The sequence below is a fragment of the Lethenteron reissneri genome, unplaced genomic scaffold (genome assembly GCF_015708825.2).
Source record: "Lethenteron reissneri isolate LAM-NWPU_2019-01 unplaced genomic scaffold, ASM1570882v1 scaffold_116, whole genome shotgun sequence".
NCBI classification, from domain to species: Eukaryota; Metazoa; Chordata; class Hyperoartia; order Petromyzontiformes; family Petromyzontidae; genus Lethenteron; species Lethenteron reissneri.
Genome location: NW_026890849.1, coordinates 137,001 through 163,372, shown reverse-complemented (window position 1 = coordinate 163,372; position 26,372 = coordinate 137,001). Strand labels below are relative to the sequence as shown.

General features: G+C 44.5%; 1 protein-coding gene across 1 annotated transcript; it reads left to right on the top strand.

The window, feature by feature from the left end:
• Positions 1-36: 36 nt before the first annotated feature.
• On the top strand, positions 37-26,189 carry LOC133361637 (zinc finger protein 234-like). Its single transcript, XM_061580612.1, has 6 exons — positions 37-247; positions 1,946-2,014; positions 10,684-12,145; positions 17,260-17,295; positions 17,595-17,679; positions 24,638-26,189. The coding sequence occupies exons 3-6, from the start codon at positions 10,712-10,714 to the stop codon at positions 25,672-25,674; spliced, it is 2,592 nt and encodes an 863-aa protein (XP_061436596.1). The 5' UTR covers positions 37-247; positions 1,946-2,014; positions 10,684-10,711; the 3' UTR covers positions 25,675-26,189.
• The last annotated feature ends 183 nt before the right edge of the window (positions 26,190-26,372 follow it).

Below are 26,372 nucleotides of genomic sequence, written 5' to 3'. Positions count from 1 at the left end.
CCCACCACTCGTTACAATGCGGGGGGGGGGGGGGGGGTCGCCATCTCCCCCTCACCTCCTCACCCTCTTTCGGCGGCCATTGTTGTTTCCTTTGTGGCTTGCGGAGCGGAGCGAAAAGTGGGAGAACGAACAGAACGGAAGGAGAGGAAGAAGGAGGCGGAAGGAACAAAAGTGGCAGCGGCGGTCGAAGGAGGCGGAAGGAGGGGATGAGAGAGAGCGACGAAGGGAGAGAGAGAGACGCGTCAAAGTGAGAGGCGGCTTGCAAGCGGTGTTTTTTTTGTTGGGTCAGAAAATAAGCGTAATCACCCATAAGAGTTGTTTTGGGTTAGATCGCGTAAATATATAAATGTGTCGTGAAAACCCGCCACCACCCCGACACAGCCAACTAGTAAGGGTTGTCACGTAAACAACGTGGCCAATTCGTCACCAGTACACCACTAGTGTATAGTAGTGTAGTGTATAGTGTAGTGTACTAGTACAGCACTAGTGTATAGTAGTGTATAGTGTAGTGTACGAGTACAGCACTAGTGTATAGTAGTGTAGTGTATATTGTAGTGTACTAGTACAGCACTAGTGTATAGTAGTGTAGTGTACTAGTACAGCACTAGTGTATAGTAGTGTAGTGTATAGTGTAGTGTACTAGTACAGCACTAGTGTATAGTAGTGTAGTGTATAGTGTAGTGTACTAGTACAGCACTAGTGTATAGTAGTGTAGTGTATATTGTAGTGTACTAGTACAGCACTAGTGTATAGTGTAGTGTACTAGTACAGCACTAGTGTATAGCAGTGTGTAGTGTAGTGTACTAGTACAGCACTAGTGTATAGTAGTGTAGTGTATAGTGTAGTGTACTAGTACAGCACTAGTGTATAGTAGTGTAGTGTATATTGTAGTGTACTAGTACAGCACTAGTGTATAGTGTAGTGTACTAGTACAGCACTAGTGTATAGTAGTGTAGTGTATATCGTAGTGTACTAGTACAGCACTAGTGTATAGTGTAGTGTACTAATACAGCACTAGTGTATAGCAGTGTGTAGTGTAGTGTACTAGTACAGCACTAGTGTATAGTGTAGTGTACTAGTACAGCACTAGTGTATAGTGTAGTGTATATTGTAGTGTACTAGTACAGCACTAGTGTATAGTGTAGTGTGTAGTGTATATTGTAGTGTACTAGTACAGCACACTGGTTGTGTGTTGGAGAGCCAAGCCACAACATTTACAATCTTGAATACGGCGTTTCGCCAGTAATTACAACCAACTTCATCAGTGAAGCGAGTTGTAATTACGTGACAACCCTTACTAGTTGGGTGGTGGCGAGTTTTAACTACACATTTATATATTTACGCGATCTAACCCAAAACACCTCTATTATGGATATTGGTCGCGTAAGTCTACGTGTTCAAGGGTAATCAGAGTCGATGCGTTTTGAACGTTCGCCCGACGTCCGTCTTGTACCGGATCGCGACGTTCAGATGACGCTGGGGAAGTGGCTTCGATTCGCGTTGATCACCGGTGCGTCGTTTTTGTTGTTGTGCCAAAATAAGGGTAATCGCCTTAAACCCCCGATAGGTGACTCGTTTTAAACGCTCACCGACGCGAGACGGGGCTCGACTTGTTCCTCGTCTTGTGCCGAATCTTCCGCGGTGCAGGATCCGATGCTGGGAATCGGCTTCGATTCGCGTTTCCAGCGAGCGCGTTCCGACCGTCTCGCGTTAATCCGACGGTGCGGTGCGGTTTTTATTTTTGCCAAAATAAGGATACTCGCCTTTGAGCGCTCTAGCTTCGCAAACAAATCTCCGACGTCGTCGGGAATCGCCGTGCGGTGTTGCCCAGCTGCTGCCGAATTTCCACGGCCAAGATCCGACCCCGGGGGAATTGCTCCTCAACGCGAATCGCCGGCCTCGCGTTGACTCTCTCGATACGCCCGTCTGTCTTTGTGTTTGTTAGAATTAAAAGGAGCAAAGTCGACCCTCGGAACGTTGGGCGGACGTTGGAGCCGGCTGCACCTCTTTCTCGGTTTGTGTTGAATCCACGGCAGTGCCACAGACTCAGCACTCACCCACAGACTCACCACTCACCCACAGACTCACCACTCACCCACAGAATCAGCGCTCACCCACAGACTCACCACTCACCCACAGACTCACCACTCACCCACAGACTCAACACTCACCCACAGACTCAGCGCTCACCCACAGACTCACCACTCACCCACAAACTCAGCGCTCACCCACAGACTCACCACACACCCACAGACTCACCACACACCCACAGACTCACCACTCACCCACAGACTCACCCACAGACTCACCACTCACCCACAGACTCACCACTCACCCACAAACTCACCACTCACCCACAGAATCAGCGCTCACCCACAGACTCACCACTCGCCTACAGACTCACCACACACCCACAGACTCACCACTCACCCACGGACTCACCATACACCCACAGACTCTGCACTCATCCACAGACTCAGCACTCACCCACAGACTCGGCACTCACCCACAGACTCACCACTCACCCACAAACTCGGCATTCACCCACAGACTCAGCACTCACCCACAGACTCAGTACTCACCCAAAACGTCTTACTCAGATTGTAAATGTTGTGGCTTGGCTCTCCAACACATCGGTGTGCTGTACTAGTGACGAATTGGCATGTTTTGTTTACGTGACAACCCTTACTAGTTGGGTGTGTCGGGTTTTAACGACACATTTAGAAATTTACGCAATCTAATCCAAAAACCTCTTATGAAGTGAGGAATATATGGAAAAGAAGACTTTTCCTTTTGGCTGCAGAGTAGGCACCTGGTTGCAGCCATTGTAGTGCTGTTTGCAAGCTGCCTTGGTTGTCGGTGGACTTGAGTTTTATTAGCTGTGGCAGCATTCATTTGTGCTGTGTTAGTTTTCTGTGTAGCTTATTGCTGTTGAGTTGCATTCACTCTAGGTGCAGGCATAGCAGTACTGGTCGCATGCCGTCCTGCTTCTTTGTGTTCAGTAGTGTCATTATCAATAGGTGCAGCCATCGCAACATTGTCTTGGAGATTCATTAGCTTTATGTGCAGCACAGGCGGCATGCCGTCTCACTTGTTTGTGTTCAGGAGCTCTAATTGCAGCCATTGCAGCATTTGTACGAATGGCATCAATTATTGTAATCGGCTTCGGTGAAGACAAGCGCACGGTTTCCGCAAGGAACATAGTTGGAGATCAAAGTTAATAAGCAGAAAAGAGTAAATAGAACTGGTTTTTATCAAAAATGCGTCTGAAATAAATGTAGTCCAACTTTACTTATTTTGGGTCATTGAGAATTAAAATGATTCTTAAAATTGTTGTTTGGCTCTAGTATTCAAGATATGCTAATCATTCCAGCACATACGACCCTTGACTTTGGGAATGGCAGAGGATGTGTGAGTTACAAAGAGAATGTTATTCATTTTAAACTAGAAATTACTAAAATAAATCTTTGAATGCATCTATGAATAAATCTATAACTGGGTTTGGACTGTACTTGCTTGATATGAAGCTTTCGTGACTGCTGGAATTCATACTCTTTAGTTCTTTCGGTAAAGTCACGTAGGTATAACATAAAATGAAATAAATCACGTTTCTGGCGCAACACAAGCGTCCATCATCAGGTGGGAAAGCAGGGTCTGCAGCTGAGGCCGACTGTTTTAAAAAAGGTTTGAAATGCGGAGACAACCTTCTGAGGATCCAACCAAAACCATCACTTTACCGTACATAGCAGGGGTTACCAAACAAACACAAGATCCAGGTTCATTTCAATACAGTACACAAAATCCATGATATAATCCCATCTGTAAAAGATGTGATTCCTGACATGCAATACTCTGGTGTTTACAAACTGAGCTGTGGTTGCGGCAGCAGTTACATTGGGGAAACGAAACGACATGTCTTGGACCGCGTCCGTGAACGCAAGTCAGATCTGAAACATGGTAGGACCAATACTTCTGACGTTGCCGATCATTGTTTTAACACTGTGGGCTCGCATGAAATTGATTTTTCCAAGACGGAGGTACTCTGCAAACCTACCGGCTACCTTCAGAGATTTGTTCACGAAGCCATCCAGATATATAAACACAGACACAACTTCAACCGGGAAGATGGGTACAAACTGAGCAATCATTGGAAGGACGTTATTAACCAGGTGAAGTCTTAACTGACTGATGTTTCCATCTAACCTGCATATGTCAGTTGTTATTTCCACTCTGTCTCTCTCTCTCTTAGATCTCTCATTCTGACATGTCTGTTGCATTGCACTCTGATGCCTTTGGATTGCACTCTCATGCTCGCATGTCTGTTGCATTGCACTTTCATACTCGCAGGCCTTTCAGATTACACCCGTTGGGTTGCACTCCCTCGTCGAGGAGGCCGCTCTTCTTCTTTTCTACAGTTACATGCTAATTTCTCAAATTAACATCATGCTAATCTCTCACATTAACATAGCCACTTCCGTGCCCTCTAATTTCTCACATTAGCATCATGCTGATCCCTCACATTAACATAGCCACTTCCGTGCGCTCATCAAGGAGGCCGCTCTCCTATCTTACAGTTACATGCTAATTTCTCACATTAACATCACTAGCCCCGGCCACTTCTTTATAACCCTTGAGCTCCACCCATTTCAAACCTTTTTTTAAGCAGTCTGCCTCAGCAGCAGACCCTGCTTTCTCACCTATGTGACTTTACCTAAAGAACCAGAGTACAGTACTTGCTTTTTGAACAAAACAATGAATGATGTGATCTGAACCTGGTATTGCTTTATACATGATATGAATTGCATCATGTTATTCTTATAAGTCATGGATAATGCAATCATAACTAGGCTTACATCACTACTGAACAAGTTGCCCTATATCAGCTCTAGAAATCATGCAGTGTCGTGCTCTCTTATTTTTCAATATTTGATTTAGCAAAGGGACACATTTCTTTCTGTTTTGCCAAAGTGAGCAGAGATGCCTCGTACTTGTGTAAACAAAGCAGATAATTTCTGCTATGTTTGTGGTGAAGTGACTTTTTGGAGATCAGGACAAGATGTGGGCCCCACACATTTTGCAACACTTGTGCAACAAATCTTTCCCAATGGTTGAACAGGAAAAGGAAATCTATGCCTTTAGCAGTGCTAATGATTTGGAGAGAGCCAATAGATCATATCAGCAATTGTTACTTCTGCATGGCGCCTCCAGTTGGGAAAGGTGTGTCAAAAAATACGCCCAGTACCCCACGGAGGAGGACTGCCGGTTCCTGATGCACCAGAATCATTCTCACTTGAGTCAGGCGAGGAAGAGGATGAAACTTCTGGTCCTGGACCATCAAGGTCACATGACCCAAATTTTCTCTCATCCTCCTCTGAACCATACCTCATAGCACAAGGTGAACTGAAAGACATTTTGAGGGATATGGAACTACCCAAGAGTAAAGCAGAGCTGTTGGGACTCCAGACTGCAGCAATGAAATCTGGTGATGTTTAGGCTCCATGTTCGTAACCGTCAAAAGGATATTGTCCCATTCTTCTTCATGGAAGGTGACCTTGTTGCCTGCAACAACATCGATGGTGTGATGGCAGCCCTCAACATCGTTCATGATCCAGATGAGTGGAGACTGTTAATTGATTCATCGAAGATGAATCTTAAAGCTGTTTTACTGCATAATGGAAATGTTTCGCCATCAATTTCAGTTCGTCATGCAGTCCATATGAAGGAAAGCTATGACAACATGAAACTACTTTTGAGGTGCATAAACTATGACCAACATCAGTGGCAGCTTTGTGGTGATTTGAAGGTTGTTGCTCTCTTGTTTGGTCTACAGACTGGATACATGAAGTACTGCTGTTTTCTCTGAGAATGGGATAGTCATGTGAGAAATTCCCACTACATTGGAGCCTGGGAGGAAAGGTGTTTAGCATCCACCACTTGTTGAATCAAGGAAGATGTTGTTACCACCCGTACACATCAAGCTGGGTCTGATGAAGAACTTTGTCAAAGCCACGGACAAAACACATCTAAAATATTGAAGACCAGTGTACTGAGTGTGTGAGTAAATGCTATATAGAGATTGTTAATTAAATGCGAGTTAAATGTATAATCGTTGTAGGAATGTGAAGACATAGCCACAAAGGAACGAAGTGTAAAGCTGTAAGTTGTTGGAGGGAGTAATTATTTGTAGTGCTTGAAGTGGGTATGAATAGAATGCGTATGGTGGTGTGTACATATTTTATTATTTTAAAGCAAGTGTGTGCATGCTTTTTTATTCGTTAATAGGCAATGTATAATTGATGTATTTAGTCGTAGCTGTTGTATAGCGTCTGTGTTGTGTAGAAGGTCGTTGATGATTTTTATGATTTTGGGCAGGCCTGTCTAAAGCAGCATGATCAGGAGTCAAAGCCTTTTCTTGTTCAACTTGGCTTGTGACAGGAATTCACTCTGGCCTCATGCATTACATTACATAGCATCGTCCATAATTATGTAGTTTATGAGAAGCTCACAATGGCCATATAAATAAATTGCATTCATTACGGTTGCAATGATACGCTAATCGATGCATAGTTATAGTTAAGGGGTCAATCCCTGTTTGTCAACCATGTTAGATATACTGATTATCTGGTAATGGCTACACAATCAGATGGAGTTAGGGAATCTTGTTCTGTGCCTGGTTAATTCCATCATTAAATAGGGCCTTGCATATGTTCCACAAAAATAAATCGTCTGCCTAAGAATTTCATGTCATACAACATTGCACTTAAATTTCGATTTAAAGCTTTCGTGACTGCAGGGATTCATCTTCTTGGTTCTTTCGGTAAAGTCACGTAGAAGGGAAGTAATAAAATAATAAAAATAAAACATAATAAAACAATTCTCACGACGTTTCGGCCACAACGCAAGCAGCCGTCCTCAGGTGAAAACCAGGTCCGTCGAGGCGACAGAGTCTGAATGAAACAGCACACGAGCTTGGTGCATATATATAAGCTGGGCGCATTGACAAAGGAATTTGCATATCAAAAGGAATTTAGCATATTTATGGGAAATGCAGGAATGTGATTAGTACTGCATATGCATGTGCATTATGCAGGATTAACAGCATCAAAGGGAGCTGCAGTTACTGCTGCTGCAGCAGTTGCTGCTGCTGCTGCAGTTTCTGCTGCTGCTGCAGTTGCTGCTGCTGCTGCAGTTGCTGCTGCTGCTGCACTTGCTGCTGCTGCTGCACTTGCTGCTGCTGCTGCTGCTGCACTTGCTGCTGCTGCAGTTGCTGCCTTATCCATTTTAATATAACACTATGTATTATTCTACCCACCCTAATGTGTATCATACTGCTATATGTTTACTGTACAATTACGACACCATACATTACTCTGCACACTGCACCATGCCAGTGAGTGGAACGTGGTCTGAAAGTCACCGTAAACGTGAACACAATCAGTTAAGATCCGAAATGGTTTATTACGTCCTTCCAATGATTGCTAAGCCAGAATCCATCTTCTCGGTTGAAATTGTCTCTGTGTTTGTATATGTGGATCGCCTCGTGAACGAATCTCTCATGATAGCCAGATGGCTTGCAGAGAACCTCTGTCTTGGAGAAGTCCATGTCATGTGAGCCCACTGAATTGTAACAGTGATCTGCCACGGCTGAGGTGTTTGTCCTACCGTGTTTCAGGTCTGCCTTATGTTCACGGATGCGGTCCGGTAGGACAAACACCTCAGCCGTGGCAGATCACTGTTACAATTCAGTGGGCTCACATGACATTGACTTCTCCAAGACAGAGGTTCTCTGCAAGCCATCTGGCTATCATGAGAGATTCGTTCATGAGGCGATCCACATATACAAACACAGAGACAATTTCAACCGAGAAGATGGATTCTGGCTTAGCAATCATTGGAAGGACGTAATAAACCATTTCGGATCTTAACTGATTGTGTTCACGTTTACGGTGACTTTCAGACCACGTTCCACTCACTGGCATGGTGCAGTGTGCAGAGTAATGTATGGTGTCGTAATTGTACAGTAAACATATAGCAGTATGATACACATTAGGGTGGGTAGAATAATACATAGTGTTATATTAAAATGGATAAGGCAGCAACTGCAGCAGCAGCAAGTGCAGCAGCAGCAGCAGCAAGTGCAGCAGCAGCAGCAGCAAGTGCAGCAGCAGCAGCAAGTGCAGCAGCAGCAGCAACTGCAGCAGCAACTGCAGCAGCAGCAGAAACTGCAGCAGCAGCAGCAACTGCTGCAGCAGCAGTAACTGCAGCTCCCTTTGATGCTGTTAATCCTGCATAATGCACATGCATATGCAGTACTAATCACATTCCTGCATTTCCCATAAATATGCTAAATTCCTTTTGATATGCAAATTCCTTTGTCAATGCGCCCAGCTTATATATATGCACCAAGCTCGTGTGCTGTTTCATTCAGACTCTGTCGCCTCGACGGACCTGGTTTTCACCTGAGGACGGCTGCTTGCGTTGTGGCCGAAACGTCGTGAGAATTGTTTTATTATGTTTTATTATTTTATTACTTCCCTTCTACGTGACTTTACCGAAAGAACCAAGAACATTGCACTTGCTCAACTCTCCATGAATAATCAGGCAGTTCTGCAAATGTTGGAGGAGCTCCCATACCTGGTTAATGTGTTCACGACCAGCTCTTCAAATTAATCGAGCAGCATTGTTTAATTAGACTGTGTAACACTGTGTGGAAGCTGTGAATATCAGTTGCCAAGGTCAAGTCCGTCTGAAACCATCCCTCTCCCTGCCAGACTAGCATCGCACCCGTCCCTCACCCTTCATCCTGCGGTTGGTGGGCAGACAGGACAGCACCACGTAGCCATTCATGCCTGGACCCGACTGGGTTACGTGGGTCACCCAGCCACCAGGTGCTTGTTGGCGAACACCACCCCAGGCCTCGTTCCAGGGGTGATATCAGTATAGAATATCTGAAAGGCTGCCCCCAATAAATGCCACCTCGAACTCCACTAGGCCCGTCCCACTGGGGGAAGATTGCGGGGGCGGCCCAGGACACGCTGGTGGGACTGTAGCTCGTTTGGCCTGGGAATTCCCCAGGAAGAGCTAGAGTCTGTCGCCAGGGAAAGGGAGGTCTGGACTGCCCTACTGAATGTGCTGCTGCCTCAATCCTTCCCAGGACAAGCGGATTTAGAAACGAACGAACAAAGCTGCGAGTCGTTTTGGCCACAGATATTACTCTTTTCTCTGTGGATGCAAAATATGAACTTATTTAAAGGCCTGCCTATGATCCCTCTTCTATTGAACCAGACAAGATTGTATGAGTACCTTACAGATCCCTGAAATATGAGTACAGAATATAATCAGTGAGTCTCTTTGGCAAGCAAGCCTGCATTGGTTGGGTCATGAATCCTGCATACTCCGACACCGCATGGTCAAGCTGCTTCTGTTAATGCAGATATTAGGTGCTAAGCAGGCATGGCATTGGCTAGAGAAGAAATTGGAGGATGTAGAGGTGATCAGACCTGCTGATGACTTTACCAGGAGTGTCAAGATCAGCCTCTGTGGAGGAGGCCCCTGAGGTATGCTGCTAGGCAGTTGGGGGTATTTGCTGTGCAACAACAATGAAGTCGGAGTAGTGACGCTCACATGATTGGGTGTAACTGGGTGCCTTTAATGCAGAAAGACCGTGGGAACTACAGATCTGTCAATTATCTCAGTCGGTTATCCTATGACACCTGGATAATTCCCATGATCTGCTGACAAGTGATCCACACATAGCATTAAATTTCACCTATCATGGCATGAGCACTGTGACAAGGTTACTTCAAAATAGTGATGAATGCTCACTGTTTTGTTTTTTCTTATATTGATCCATCTGAAATGTATGTGTAAGAGTTATCTATGTGGGGAGTGGTGGCGCAGTTATTTCACTGCATTATGAACTCAACAATTAGAGTTTGATTATCACCAACAGCAAACATGATTGATAAGTGAAAACTTAACTTATTATGGACCTCTGCTATGTTGATTGATCCTCAATTACATGGTTAAGTGAGGAAGCATTAATACTGAGCAGATGAAGGCAGCCAGGCATGGTTCTGGACACACCACCACCTTTTTACCATGCCAGTGTATGACAGTAACGTTTGTATATGCAGTAAAGTATATTGACTCTTGAACACGGAGGTTAATTCAAAACAATAGTTTATTTTGTTTTCCTCTGGAAATGTTTATAAGAATGAAATTGGTCAGGAAATTAACATAGCACATATGCAGCTAAAGCTAGATATGTTTATCCGAGCATTCAATCAAATGTGAGCCTGGCTTCACACCTCTAAGTTACGATTGAACATTAATTTATGCATTTCTGCATAACACAAATAATATAATTTTCAACACCCTTTGCTATGTTAGCTGAATTTTGCTTTTATAAATATTTCATTTTGTAGGCAGACAGCCGAAATTGTGCTTGGAGTTTTGGGTTAACATTCATTTTGAAGATACTCGGGTGTCTAAGCATATTTAGGACCATTTGTCCTCTCATTGTGTGCCTTAACAGCCCGTGTGATGAATTGGGGAATCTTTTTCACTATATTATGAATATATGAATAAGTATCAACGTGTAAGTCATGAGTGACTGTGTATATATGCATTCCTCTGTGCCTTGATACTGACGTAGATGTGGATATTTTTTTCTGTCTGCAGCTGACGCTTCCTCTGCAGACTTGGTCTGATGGAGCAGAGGGACTCAGCGCAGTTCGTTGCAACAAGGCCACAATGCGACCAGTATGCAAACAGCACGGATCGTTCTGGAAACTTGACACAACACCAGAGAACACACACAGGAGAGAAACCCTTCAATTGCACTCTATGCCAGAAGGCGTTTGCAGGGTCATCAGCTCTTAAGATCCACCAGAGAACACACACAGGAGAGAAACCCTTCAAGTGCAGTCTGTGCGGGAAGGCGTTTGCACAGTCACCACATTTTCAAAGACACCAGAGAACACATACAGGAGAGAAACCCTTCAAGTGCAGTCTGTGCGGGAAGGCGTTTGCACAGGCACCACATTTTCAAAGACACCAGAGAACACACACAGGAGAGAAACCCTTCACGTGCAGTGTTTGTGGGAAGGCATTTTCATGTTCATCTACTCTCAAAAAACACCAGAGAACACACACAGGAGAGAAACCCTTCAAGTGCAGTGTTTGTGGGAAGGCATTTTCAGGTTCATCTACTTTTAAAACTCACCAGAGAACACACACAGGAGAGAAACCCTTCAAGTGCACTGTGTGTGGGAAGGCGTTTTCACAGTCATTTACTGTTGTAATTCACCAGAGAAAGCACACAGGAGAGAAACCCTTCAAGTGCAGTGTTTGTGGGAAGGCATTTTCAGATTCCTCTACTCTTAAAAGTCACCAGAGAACACACACAGGAGAGAAACCCTTCAAGTGCAGTGTGTGTGGTAATGCATTTTCAGATTCATCTACTCTTAAAAATCACCAGAGAACACACACAGGAGAGACACCCTTCAAGTGCAGTGTGTGTGGGAAGGCATTTTCAGGTTTATCTACTCTTAAAAATCACCAGAGAACACACACAGGAGAGAAACCCTTCAAGTGCACTCTGTGCGGGAAAGCGTTTTCACAGTCATTTACTGTTGTATTGCACCAGAGAAAACACACAGGAGAGAAACCCTTCAAGTGCGGCATTTGTGGTAAGGCATTTTCAAATGCATTTTCTCTTAAAATACACCAGAGAACACACACAGGAGAGAAACCCTTCAAGTGCATAATGTGCGGGAAGACGTTTGCAACTTCATCAAATCGTCAAAGACACCAGAGAACATACGGGCATCAGAAGATCCCCAAGGAGTCAAGTCTGAGTCAAAGTGCTGCAATGAGCCCATCCCTTGTGAAAAAAGAACTGGAAGAAAATCCCAGTTTAGACACTTTGAAAGATATCAAGTTGAAATATGAAGAGGTCAATTATGAATTTGAAGAAGTGACAGTGAAGAGCGAAGAAGTGAAGGTTAAATATGAAGATTCAACTCCAAAATCGGACCTTCACATCGATGGAAGTAACGTGAAGCAGGAGGAAAATTCTGACTGTGAGGCAGAGCGAGGCAACTCCCAGCAGTTTGTGGAAGTGGAGGTGTGGGTGGACTTCTGAGACAAGACCAAGTCAAATGGAAACCCTGTAGATGTGCAAGCTTGAGACAATGAAGCTCCAATAGATTCAAGTTTGTCACGGGCCTTTAATTAAAGAATGTGAAGTTGAACATTAAATTCCTAGGTTCAACCTGCAGAGTAAGAGCGGTCAGTATTTATGGACCTGTGGGTTTGGTAGATCTCTAACCAGGAGCGAGAGCCAGTAAGCTCCCAAGCGTTCACTATGTGATAAATTCATTTATATGGTGCTTGCTTAATCGCCTCAGCAGCTCGGAGTTTTGTATAATAACTCATCACAAACACTCGAAGGGCATCCCCAAGTGGCAGCTGCCCCTGTGTGGGATAAGGTGGCCCTGCACCAGCCTGCATGTGGGCATGAGTTTGTCAGTAGGGGGCGATGATTGATGTGAACTCTCCATCATGTAATTTTTGGATACTATTCGGAATTACCCAAATTTTGACATTGACACCAACATGTAATGACCTATGTGTTTTGAATGACAGTATGTTTTACATCCACTGTTAAGCAGAAAGTGCATATTTTGGTTAATGTTTCTGGAGTAGGTAGGGGTGGCTATCGGATTTGAACCTTGAACCTCTGTAATAAATAGAGAATGTGCTACCACTTGGCTTCCCTCAATCTGAGTGTAGGCATTCCAACCTTAATGTTTCGAACGGACGCAGATATTCCATTGAGAGGGGTCCACGTTTCACATGCCGAAAGAAGGCAGGGCATGACTGGCTGACAAGACCCAAAGCTTTGTGCCAAGCGACAGACCAGGTAGCTTCCACACAGCATTGCGCAGCTGATAAAAAATTAACCCGTAAAAACAAAGTTTTTCACTATAAATCCTTTATATGCGTGGCATCGGTTTTATTTTATTATTCATTTCTGTTTTTATTGAGTAATAGTTTCATTTTTATCACATTGGTATTTTAAATTAAATATGAAAAAAAAATTCCATAAAAAGTGCAAAGTTTTGGAAAAAAAATTTCACGAAAATAAATTGTCACGCATAACGAGTCTGTGTGCAAAATGTCAGCTCGATTGGATCATGGGAAGTGGGTTAAAAAACGACCGAAAGATTTGCACAGTCGTAAGCGCGCAAGCAAGCAAGTGAACTTAATATAAAGGATTTTAAAAGAGAATGCTGCCCGACTGATTCGGATCACCCATGTACTGTCGACATGTATTATGTACCCACAATGTACACATACAATGTACATACAGCATAAACACACAGTCTGCACATACACATAGTGTATACATATGTAGTTGCATAACACTGGCTGCAGACAGAAAAGGGGATTTGCGGCATGCGGCAGTCCTGACGTTAGCAGGCCAGGATATACACGAGAGGGGGATCTAAGGGAAAGGTCACAGAAGGGGCACACCAGGAATCCGCTAGGAGGTTCCAGTCAGTAAGGGGGCCTGGCCGGGACAGCGAGGCTACGCTGACCGTATAAGAGGGGCCTCTGTGGGGGAGCTCGGGCTGTTGGAGTGAGATGCCTGTCGTGCTGCTGAAGTCCATCGTCGCCATTCTTCTCGTCTTCGCCATTCTTCTCGTCATCGTCTCCGTCTCTACCATCTCGGGGCGCCGCTAGTCAGACAGCCTACCAACTGTCCTGGTTGAGTAGCGTCACCGATAAGACGGATTAAATATTAAGTTTTAACCCCGATGGTGCTCGTTAATAAAGAAGTGCCTCCAAGTCTTATCGTCTCCGAGTTAGTCACTACACATACACATTAACAAGAACAACAACTGCAATTCGCCACTAAGTGGCAGTGACGTCACCACGGTGCTTGTGCAAGGCTATATGCACGTTAAGGCCACGTAAAGTGTCGAACATCCGCCGGCAGGAGGTCACGGGGCAGACCCAGGTGCCATGGGTCGACTGACTGAGATGACTGGCAAATGCACCACCTGTGCCCCCTACTGTGGCAACACTACACACACGGTGTGTATACACACATATTAGTTGTTTTTTCGATAACGTCACGTAGATAGAAAAAATAATAAAAATGATATTAAGTGAATAAAAAATACCACGACGTTGCGATCGCGACACAAGCTGTCGTCATGAGGAAAAAGGGGTTCGCCTCTAAAGGCAAACTTTTTTTAGGGTTTGGAGATGCACATAGCCCAAGTGTATCAGCAGCACCAGGAGTACAGGAGAGAAACCCTTCAAGTGCACTCTGTGCGGGAAGGCGTTTGCACAGTCAACACATCTTCAAAGACACCAGAGAACACAAGCATCAAAAGATCCACAAGGAGTGGAGTCTGAAATCTTCTTGTGAAAGTTAAAGTGCTGCAATGAGCCCATCTCTCATGAAACAAGAACCAGAAGAAAATCCCAGCTTGGACATTATGAAAGGTATCAAGGTAAAATAGGAAAATGCGAAGGTGAAGTGTGAATAAGTGACAGTGAAGAGCAAAGAAGTGAAGGTAAAATGTGAAGATGAAGATTCAACTCCGAAATCAGACCTTCACATCGACGGAGGCAACGTGAAGCAGGAGGAGAATTCTGACTGATGCAGAACGAAGCAACTCCCAGCAGTTTGTGGAAGTGGAGGTGTGGGTGGACTTCTTAGACATTGCAAAGTTAAATGGAGACCCGGTAGATGTGTAAGCATGAGACAATGAAGCCCCACTAGATTCACCTTTGTCACAAGCCTTTAATGCAAGAATGTTAAGTTGGAACACTCAATTCCGAGGTTCAGCCTGCAGAGTAAGAGCGGCCAGTATATTTGAACCTGTGGGTTGTGTAGATCTCTAACCAGGAGTGAGAGCCAATGAGCTCCCAAGCATTCACTATGTGATAAATGCATTTATATGGTGCTTGCTTAATTGCCTCAGCGACTCGGAGTTTTGTATCATATCTCATCACAAATACTCGAAGACCACCCCCAAGTGGCAGCTGCCCCCGTGTGGCAACAGTTGGCCCTGCACCAGCCTGCATGTAGGCATGAGTTTGTGTCGGATTTCAACCTTGAACCTTTTCAATAAATATAGATTGCACTACCACTTGGCTTCCCTCAATCTGAGTGTAGGCATTCCAGCCTTAATGTTTCGAATGGACGCAGATGTTCCGTTTAGGGAGGTCCACGTTTCACCTTCCTAGAGAAGAGAGGGCATGACTGTCCGAGAAGACCCAAAGCTTTGTGCAAAGCGACAGACCAGGTAGCTTCCACACAGCATTATGCAGCTGATGAAAGGAGAATGCCGCCCGACTGATTCGGATCACCCACACACATTGTAGACATGTATTATGTACACACAATGTACACAGTGTACCCACAAGGTATACACGCACAATGTACATACAGCGTAAACAGTGCAAATACATTGTATAAATATGTAGTGGCATAGCACTGGCTGCTGGCAGAAAAGGGGATCTGCGGCATAGGCTGTCCTGACGTGAGCAGGCCAGGATTTCCACGAGAGGGGGATCTAGAGGAAAGGTCACAGAAGGGAGCACACCAGGAATCGGCTGGTAGGTTCCAGTAAGGAGGAGTGGCCGGGGCGGAGCGAGGCCACGCAGAGAGTAAGAGGGGCCTCTTAGAGGAATCTTGGGCTGTTGTTGGAGTGAGATTCCCGTCGTGCTGCTGAAGTCCATCATCGCCAAATTTCTCGTCTTCGTCTCCGTCTACCATCTCGGGGTGCTCTAGTAAGACAGCCTACCAACTGTCCTGGCTGAGTAGTGTAAAGGAGAGCCAACACAAGGTTGCAGGGGGTTCGTCTTTTATTCCTTCATCCCCAGCCTTCTCAATCTTGTTCCCGCCAAGTTCCCCCTCTTCCCGCCTGTTCTCTCTCTTATATCTCCTCGCTTGCTCCTCCCCCTTCCCCTGTCACCGTCCCACTCCCCCTCCTTTTGGTGGGAATCCTTCCCCTGACATCCCTTACATCACCCTCCCCCCCGTCACTGTCCTCTCCCATGTCCGTACATTGCACCCTTGGCTGGTGGCCGATGTGCCCTCAGTGAGGACACGCCCCCTCAGTGAGGCCACGCCCCCCAGCGTGAGGCCACGCCCCCCTCAGTGTGTGAATCTGGCTCTGACACGAGCCATTGCCTCCCCAGCCATTGACCTCACCGCACGTCACTCGTGTATACACAACTAGCTTTACTACCCGGCTTTGCCCGGGACTTGGATTCACCACGCCCGGCCGCCTTTTTCTCCCCAGTGGCGATGTTCACACACCACACCAGTTACTCGTTTGAGGCTGAGTCGACCTAGGGGAGGCCCAGGAGCGGTTAAAATAATCGTCACCGGTGGTGGCCGTGAGCGGGAATCAAACTCGGATCGCCAAGTTCGTAGCGCAGCGCGCTAACCACTACACTAAAATGCATTACCTTTACATTACCTTTCCCTGCGCGGGTCACCATGACAGATTTGACGTCACAGCTCACTTGCCGTGCACAACATATATGCATTATTGAGCTCCCCCCCCACCAAAAAAACCACAAAAGTGTATTTTGATAATTTTTGCATGGTGTACAGTCTGGAAAGTACCCACATGGGAAATTTCAAGTTTGTTGCATGTCGGGAAGTACGCTAAACATTTTGAACAGACACACATTCACAACTTTGCCTTTTATATATATGGAGATAATGTTCGCGTTGTTGAGCTCATGCGCCCATAAGAGTTTCTCTTCAAGAGTGGGAGCAATGGAAAAGAAATCTAAATAAACAAACTCTCACCACTCCGCATTACCTCGTAGGCGTGAGACGCCAGGGGGAGGTGTACCCCGCTAGTGACGTCTAGTCACCAAGGTTTTCAACCCACCCCCCTCCACCGCATTCTTCAAGTGTAACGTCACGTCTGGTTCGTCATTTGCCGATTTCCGTTCCCATAAAATCCTCCACAATAAAGGTTTTTTGGGTTAAAATCCTTGTGGGCAAAGCAACGGCCAGGCACTTAACATAATATATTCATAAAAACCGTCGCGAGTTCATTGCGACGGGTTCAGCAGCCACGCCCCATCACTCAACATGGGCTCGACTCATTAACATAATTTATTCACTTACACAGCCGTTCATTGGGGTGTTTTACCCCGCAAGTGACGTCATGTCACCTCCTGCTGCCGCGTGACGTCACGAGATACCAGGAAGCTGCCTGGACTCGCGCGCACTCACTGAGATCCGAGGTGAGAAGTTCACATCGTTGCTGTGGTTGTTGTGGTGGTTGTTGTTGTTTACCCAGGTAGAGCCTCGCTCCTTCTCCCCCTTGTAGGGATATCAATTGAGTAGCAGCGAGTATGGAATCGATGGCCTCCTGCCCTCGCCTGATTGCATTTGCTTTAATTCTCTGCTTAAGTTTAATTTGTCTTCACCTGGCTCACTACAGTTTTCTATTTTGCCAAGCCCACTTGAGCTTATCAACGTGTGGAAATGTGTATCGGTCAAATACTCTAAACGCGTGGCGATGTTGACTCTAAATGTGCAGGGAAAAACCGGAGGATCCGGAGGAAAATCCACGCAACCACGGGGAAAGAGAGACACGCAAACTCCAAATTACATCCGTAATACAGGTTTGTTTGGGTTAGATCGCGTAAATATATAAATGTGTCTTTAAACCCGCCACCACCCGACCCAGCCAACTAGTAAGGGTTGTCACGTAAACAGAATGTGGCCAATTTGTCACTTGTACAGCACGCCGGTTGTGTGTTGGAAAACCAAGCCACAACATTTATAATCTTGAGTACGATGTTTCACTAGTCATTACAACCAGCGTCATCAGGCGACAGCCAAATGTTGTGCCTTGGCTTTGTGGGAATATAAATCGGGTCGCTGGGTTTATAGTGCAGCATGCTAACCGTTGCACCACCGCTCCCCACTCATGCACAGACATCATCTGAAGTATGGTATATATTCAGTACTAGCTAAGTTACCCGGCTTCGCACAGGTCTCAGTAATCAAACACTAAGAGTAATGTCCTTCCATGTTGGCTTCATTAGAATTATTGAATTCTGCCAATGAAGCCTGTAAATGTGTGTATATTGTCACGTTTTTTGGTTGTGTTATACAATCGCAGGGCTTGTTTCATAATGAGGGCAGCTTTTAAAGTTGTTACCCTTGGAGAGCTTCAGGATAGACAATGTTGGATGTTTTGCCATCAAGTGGGTTTAATTGAATGAAGTTTCAATTTTGGCATACACATCGACAGCAAATTGCGGAAGAGCTCTTTGCATCTCAGTAAGAGATTGAAGCTGCCGTTTCGCACTATGATCCTGAAGGAAAAAACGTCCATGGCGGAAATCTTTTGTGTTGGTAAGCCTGTTGCTGGGTCAGTTTTGGCGGACTAGGAAATGGTAGCCATCATCACCTTGCAGGATTTGCATCTTGGTGTTGATGACATTTTTGCAATGCTGTTGAGCCTGTCACCGATTGTCAGTCATGCAAATTAGGTAGTGGCAGCAGACTGCGAATGCGATTATGTGGGCATGTAGACAGATGTCGGGATGAGTTGGTTGGTGCCAAAACATGTAATTTTGGAAGCATGAGTTCTTCTATTGTTGTTTTGGAATTGGCTTGCATAGGTAGTGTTGACAGGTATCAATACATGAATAGGCTCGGGATGATCATTAATTGTAGGGAGCTGAACCATGGTACTTGTTGCAGCATAACCCTGGAGAGTCTCTTTTCCATGTTATTGCATGGCAGTAGCTGCAAGAAGTAGACATGGAACCAATGACAACTAATGGATAAGAAATGTAAATGAAGTGAGGAATGTATGGAAAAAATACTTTTCCTTTTGGCTGTAGGTTAGACACCTGATTGCAGGCATTGTAGTGCTGTTTGCAAGCTGCCTTGCTTGTTGGTGGACAGGAGTTTGATTAGCTATGGCAGCATCCATTTGTGCTGTGTCAGTATTCTGTGTAGTTCATTGCTGTTGAGGAGTTGCTTTCGATGTAGGTGCAGGCAAAACAGCACTGTTGGCATGCTGTCTTGCTTTTTGCTGGACTGCAATTTCATAATATGTAGGTGCAGCCATCGCAGCAAGCATACGTACGCAGGTGGAGGGGGTGTGTAAAAAGTATGCGTGCGTACAGGGAGGGGGGGAGAGGTCAAGTTTTGACAGATATTTGCGTATGTACTTAAATGGATGGCCCCTATATGAAATGTCATAATGTGTTTGCGTGTGTGGGAAACCGGAAGTAGTGACAATCCCCCCGGGCTTTAACACATGACGAGAGAAAGAGAGGGGGGTAGGTGAGGAGCAGGGGGGTTTGGAGTGTGCAGGTGTTGAAGGTGAGCAGTTAAGCTAAAAATAGAGCAAAAAATACTATCACACCCGTGAGAGCACATGGAAAATTTGAGGTGTGTTGGTTTCATGGTGTTGGCGCAATTTGGTTCACAAAAAAGTGCACATGCGCAAAGCCTGCTTTATTTATATAGATTTTTACTATTTTTGTCTTGTACATTTTTATGTTTACGGTTTCTCAATGTTTATTATTCATTTTTGATTATTTCAAGCTTTCGTGACTTCAGGGATTCATCTTCTTGGTTCTTTCGGTAAAGTCACGTAGAAGGGAAATAATAAAATAATAAAAATAAAACATAATTAAATAAAATTCTCACGACGTTTCGGCCACAACACAAGCAGCCGTCCTCAGGTGAAGACCTGGTATCGACAATCAAGGGTATTTCCCTGTCCCCAGACGACCTGTCAGTTTTGATGTGGTTTCCTTGTTCACCAAGGTTCCCGTACCTGACACCATCGCAATCATTGATCAAGGACTTCATACTGATGTACCCCCCCTGGTGAGACACTGCTTAACCAACACATACTTCACCTGGAATGGAACTTTCTACAAACAAACTGAGGGCACCCCAATGGGCTTCCCCCTATCTCCAGTTGTAGCCAACGTTTTCATGGAGAAATTTGAGACTGACGCCATCCAGACTGCCACTCTACGCCCGACCTTATCTGGCCATATGGCCGGCCGGCTCTAGACCAATTCCTCGACCATATCAATTCCATACACCCAGCCATCAGATTCGCCATGGAAGTCGAAAAGGATGGCAAGCTACCCTTTTTGGATGTCCTAATTAAAAGGAGACCTGATGGTTCAATGAGCCATTCTGTCTACAGGAAAGCTACCCATACGGATGCTTACTTAAAACCGGATTCCCACCACCATCCATCCCAGAAGAATTCCCTCATCAAGACTCTACACCATAGAGCCCAATGCATCTCCGACCAGGAACACATTGCCAGTGAACTCAAGCACGTACACCAAGCTCTCAAGGCTAATGGTTACTCCAACTACACAATCCGCAAAGCCATCACTCCAACCATGAAGAAGGATCCTTTTGAGGAGCCATTTAAAACCATCACCTTACCCTACATTGCGGGGGTCACAAATAAGATCTCCAAAATCCTGAATAAACACAAGATCCAGGTCCGATTCAACACAGTACATAAAATCCGTGATCTGGTCCCGTCTGTAAAATATGTGGTTCCAGACATACAGTACCCTGGCGTCTACAAACTAAGTTTCCTCTGTGGTAGCAGTTACATTGGAGAAACCAAACGACATGTCTTGGACCGAATCCGTGAACATAAAGCAGACCTGAAACACGGTAGGATGAACACCTCAGCCGTGGCAGATCACTGTTATAATTCATTGGGTTCACGTGACATTGACTTCTCCAAGACGGAGGTTCTCTGCAAGCCATCCAGCTACCATGAGAGATTCGTTCACGAGGCAATCCACATATACAAACAGAGACAATTTCAACCGAGAAGATGGATTCTGGCTCAGCAATCATTGGAAGGGTGTGATAAACCATTTTGGGTCTTGATTGATTTTGTTTTATGGTGACTTTCAGACTGCAGTCCATTCGCTGGCATTGCCTCTTAGTACCTTTCACGCAACTGTCAATAGTATGGTTTATAGCAGATTGTATAATAATAAATAGTATAACAGTGTAATATTTAATATAATTCATGAGGTAATATATAGTATCATAATTGCATAGTGAATATACAGCAGTGTGGTATACAGTAGGGTTGGTAGAATAATACATAGTGTAATATTACATGTCTAATATTATTATAGTCTATAGTAACGCAGTGTATAATTCATTGTTGGGGTCTGTCTATGGCAGTTTATATTACAGGGTATAGTCGTGTGATGTAAGAAAAAAAAAAGATTAGATGGAGGCATATTATAATAATTTTTGCGACATTTAAGTGTAATGTATAATGGCTTATTGTTAGTAGCTCAGCTTATTGGAGATTATATTGAGAATACTGATGATATTGATGTAGTTTATATTTTAGTTTTTTATCGGTTCACTATATGATAGTCATTATATAGTGTATTGTATACCCAGTTACTTAATGTTAATAGCTCAGCTTATTGGAGAATATATTGAGTACATTGATTATATTGATGTAGTTTATATTTAGTTCTTTCACATCGGTTTATTGTATGATAGTGGGGGTTGCAGTTCTTTAGCATCAATATACTAAATGCCTCTGTTGATATCTAAACTCTGACTTTAACATAGCCACTTCCGTGACCAGTTACATGCTAATTCCTCACATTAACATTCTGCTCATTCTTTCACATTAACACAGCTTGTTCAATGCTAAATTCGTATGTTGATATGTAAACTCCTTTGTCAAGGCACTCTTCTCCTCCCACCCAGCTTAAAATACGCTGCCAAGCTTAGCAGTGTTCATTGGAGCGCTGTCTTTCAGACAGCTCTGTCTTCACCTGAGGACGGCTGCTTGTGTTATGGCCGAAACGTCGTGAGAATTTTATTTTATTATGTTTTATTATTTTATTATTTCCCTTCTACGTGACTTTACCAAAAGAACCAAGAAGATTTATTTCAATTGTTTAGTTTTTAGGCTATTTGGAATACAGTACAGTGCTTATTTCAATTGTGATGTTGTAAATTTTAGTTTCCGTTTACCTAACACCTTTACGTAGGTAAGCCCTAAGTATTGAATATTGCACTTTTACCTTTCGCACGGCACTTTCCAAGAACTTAACCTCTGTGATATTCAAGGGGCTGCTGTATTTTGCGTCCTACGACAGCAGAGGAGTACCGATTTTTATCAGGAACTAGATCTCCGTTTTCTTGATGAAATTAAGGCCTATAGTACCATAAAGAGACTTGGGGCTTTGGGTTGTTTGTTTTAAATGTTACTGCTGCTCTGCTCACATGCGTTGAGTATTTTTAGGATTTTGGGTAGGCCCATGTAAAGCTGTGTGACCAGGAGTCGGAGCCATTTCCTGTTCAAATTTGCTTGTGACAGAAATTCACTCTGGCCCCATGCATTACATTACATAGCATCTTAAATAATGATGTAGTTTGAGAAGCTCACAATGGCAATATGAATAAATTGCATTCATTTCGGTTACAATGGCTATAGTTGAGGGATTGTTCTCTGCTGGTCAACAATGTTACATCTGCTGATGATCTGGTATTGGCTACTCAATCAGTTGGGGTGAGGGAATCTTGTTCTGCGCCTGGATAATTCCATCATAAAATGGGGCCTTGCATATGTTCCACAAAAATCACCTGCCTGGGAATTTTCACGACCAGCTCTGGTTTGACAGCCAAAGTCTCACTTCAAATTAGTCGAGCAGCATTCTTTCATTAGACTGTAACAGTCTGGAAGCTGCCTGGACTTTTGCTCCATACAAAACTGTGAGTGTGCATTGCCAAGGTTTAGTCCATCTGAGACCATCCCTCTCCCAGCCATACTGGCATTGCACGTGCCCCTCACCCTTCATCCTGCGGATGGTCGGCGCACAGGATAGCGCCACATAGTCGTTCCAGACTGGGCCCGAATGTGTTACGTGGGCCACCAAGCTGCCAGGCGCTTGTTGGCGAACACCTCCCCCAGGCCTCGTTTCATGGGTGATATCAATATAGAATATCTGTAAGGATGCCCCCAATAGACTCCCCCTCGTACTCTACCAGGCATGTCCCACTGGGGAAAGACCCCGGAGCCGACCCAGGACACGCTGGTAGGACTATGTAGTTCAGCTGGCCTGGAAATGCCTGGGAATTCCCCAGTAAGAGCAAGAGCCTGTTGCCAGGGAAAGGGAGGTCTGGGCTGCCCTGCTCAATGTGCTGCCGCCACAACCATCACCAGGACAAGGCAGATTTAGAAACGAACAAAGCTGCGAGTCTTCTTGGCCACAGATATGACTCCTTTCTCTGTGGATGCAAAATATTAACTTATTTTAAGGACCGTCTGTGCTGGCTTATACAATGAAGACTGGCCTGCCTATGATCCCTCTATTGAACCAGACAATATTGTATTAGAACCTTAGGGGCTAAACAGCCATGGCATTGGCTAGATAATAGATTGGAGGATGTGGAGGTGATCAGACCTGCTGATGACTGGTACCAGTAGTGTCAAGATGTTCCTTTGTGGAGGAGGCATGTGACTTATGCTGCAGGGCAGTTGGAGGTATTTACTCTGCAACAACAATGAGGTCAGAGGAGCGATGCTCACATGAATGGGTGGAACGCTGGGTGCCGAAAACGCAGCAAGACAGCGGGGAGTCCAGCTGGTGCATCTGTCAATCATCTCAGTCATCCCTTGACACCTGGATCATTCCCATGACCTGCTGACAAGTGATCCACACTTACATGGGATTAAATTACACCTATCATTGCATGAGCACTGTGTCAAGTTTACTTCATGTGCAATGTGTGTGTAAGAGTTTATCTACGTGCAGTTATTTCACTGCATTATGAACTCAACAATTATAATTGTATTATCGCTGACAGCGAACATGATTGATAAGTGAAAACTTAACTTATTGTAGCACTCCGCTATATTGATTGTTCATAAATTAATTACTTGGTGTTGTGAGATAGCATTAATACTGAGCAGATGAAGGCAGCCAAGCATGTTTCTGGACACACCACCGTTTTACCATGCCAGTGTGTGACAGTGTCAAGTTTGTATTTGCTGTAAAGTATATTAACTCTTTTGAACACAGGTCAAATAAAAACAATAGATTATTTTAGTTTTCCTCTGGAACTTTTATGAGCATGGTAACAGTCATAAAATTAATACAGCACATATGCAGCTGAAGTTAAGTCTGTTCATCCGAGCATTCAAGCAAATCTGAGCCTGGCTTCACCTAAGTTGCGATTGAAAATTAATTTATATATGAATGCAAAATACAAGTAGTATTTTCAACACCCTTTGCTATGTAAGCTGAAATTTGCTTAAATATATATTTCTTTCATAGCCAGATAGCCTAAATTGTGTGCTTTGAGTTTTGGGTAAACATTAATTTTGAAGATACTAGGGCTTCTAGGCATATTTCTGACCACTTGTGTGCCTTAAGAGCCCATGTTATGATTTGGGGGATCTCTTTAACTATATCATGAATATATGAATAAGTATAGACGTGAAAGTCATGTGTGACTGTGTATATATGCATTCATCTGTGACTTTATACAGACGTAGATGGTGTTGATATTTCTTTTTTCTGTCTGCAGCTGACGACGCTTCCTCTACCACTTTGCTGTGCAGAATTGGTCTGATGCAGCAAAGGCACTCAGCTCAGCTCGGTCCACAAAGTCAACAATGCGACCAGTATGCAAACAGCACGGATCGTACTGGAAATTTGACACATCACCAGATAACTCATACAGGAGAGAAACCATTCAAGTGCACTGTGTGTGAGAAGACATTTGCACGGTCATCAATTCTTCAGAGCCACCAGAGAACACACACAGGAGAGAAACCCTTCAGGTGCACTCTGTGCAGGAAGGCATTTGCAGAGTCATCACATCTTAAAATACACCAGAGAACACACACGGGAGAGAAACCCTTCAAGTGCAGTGTGTGTGGGAAGGCATTTTCAGATTCATCACATCTTAAAAGACACCAGAGAACACACACAGGAGAGAAACCCTTCAGGTGCACCCTGTGCGGAAAGGCGTTTACAACGTCATCACATCTTAAAATACACCAGAGAACACACACAGGAGAGAAATCTTTCAAGTGCACTGTTTGTGAGAAGGCATTTGCATGGTCATCAGTTCTTCAGATCCACCAGAGAACACACACGGGAGAGAAACCCTTTCGGTGCACTCTGTGCGGGAAGGCGTTTGCACAGTCAACACATCTTAAAAGGCACCAGATGACACACAGGCATCAGAAGATCTCCAAGGAGTGGAGTCTGACATCGACTTGTGAAAGTCAAAGTCCTGCAATGAGCACATCCCTCATAAAACAAGAACCAGAAGAAAATCACAGCTTGGACACTTTAAAAGGTATCAAGGTGAAATATGAAGATGCGAAGGTGAAATGTGAAGAAGTGATGGTGAAGAGCGAAGAAGTGAAGGTAAAATGTGAAGATGAAGATTCAACTCCGAAATCAGACCTTCACATCGATGAGGGCAACGTGAAACAGGAGAAGAATTCTTACTCTGATGCAGAGCGAAGCAACTCCCAGCAGTTTGTGGAAGTGGAGGTGTGGGTGGACTTCTTAGACAATACAACGTTAAATGGAGACCCGGTAGATGTGTAAGCTTGAGACAATGAAGCCCCAATAGATTCACCTTTTGTCACGTGCCTTTAATGCAAGAATGTGAAGTTGAACACTCAATTCCGAGGTTCAGCCTGCAGAGTAAGAGCGGCCAGTATTTATGGACCTGTGGGTTGTGTAGATCTCTAACCAGGAGTGAGAGCCAATGAGCTCCCAAGCATTCACTATGTGATAAATGCATTTATATGGTGCTTACTTAATTGCCTCAGCGACTCGGAGTTTTGTATCATATCTCATCACAAATACTCGAAGAGCACCCCGTGGTAGCTGCCCCCGTGTGGCAACAGGTGGCCCTGCACCAGCCTTGCATGTGGGAATGAGTTTGTGAGTAGGGGGCGATAATTGGTGTGTAATCTCCGTCATGTAATTTCTGAATAATATTTGCAATGACTTAAGCATTTTAAATGAAACAATAGTATGTTTTACAGCCACTGGAGTAGCCAGGTGTGCCTGTCGGATTTTAACCTTGAAATCTCTGAAATAAATAGAGAATGCGCTATCACTTGGCTTTCCTTAATCTGAGTGTAGGCATGCCAACCTGAATGTTTCTAACCGGCGCAGATGTTCCATTTAGAGGGATCTACGTTTCACATGTCTGTAGAAGGAAGGGCATGACTGGCCGAGAAGACCCGAAGCTTTGTGCGGAGCGACAGACCAGGTAGCTTCCACTCAGCATTGCG

Coding starts and splice junctions, on each gene's coding strand:
- LOC133361637 (XM_061580612.1), top strand. CDS start 10,712: ATGGAGCAGAGGGACTCAGCGCAGTTCGTTGCAACAAGGCCACAATGC. Junction 17,296..17,594: donor CGCACTCACTGAGATCCGAG/GTGAGAAGTTCA, acceptor CTAAATGTGCAG/GGAAAAACCGGAGGATCCGG. Junction 17,680..24,637: donor AAATTACATCCGTAATACAG/GTTTGTTTGGGT, acceptor TTCTGTCTGCAG/CTGACGACGCTTCCTCTACC.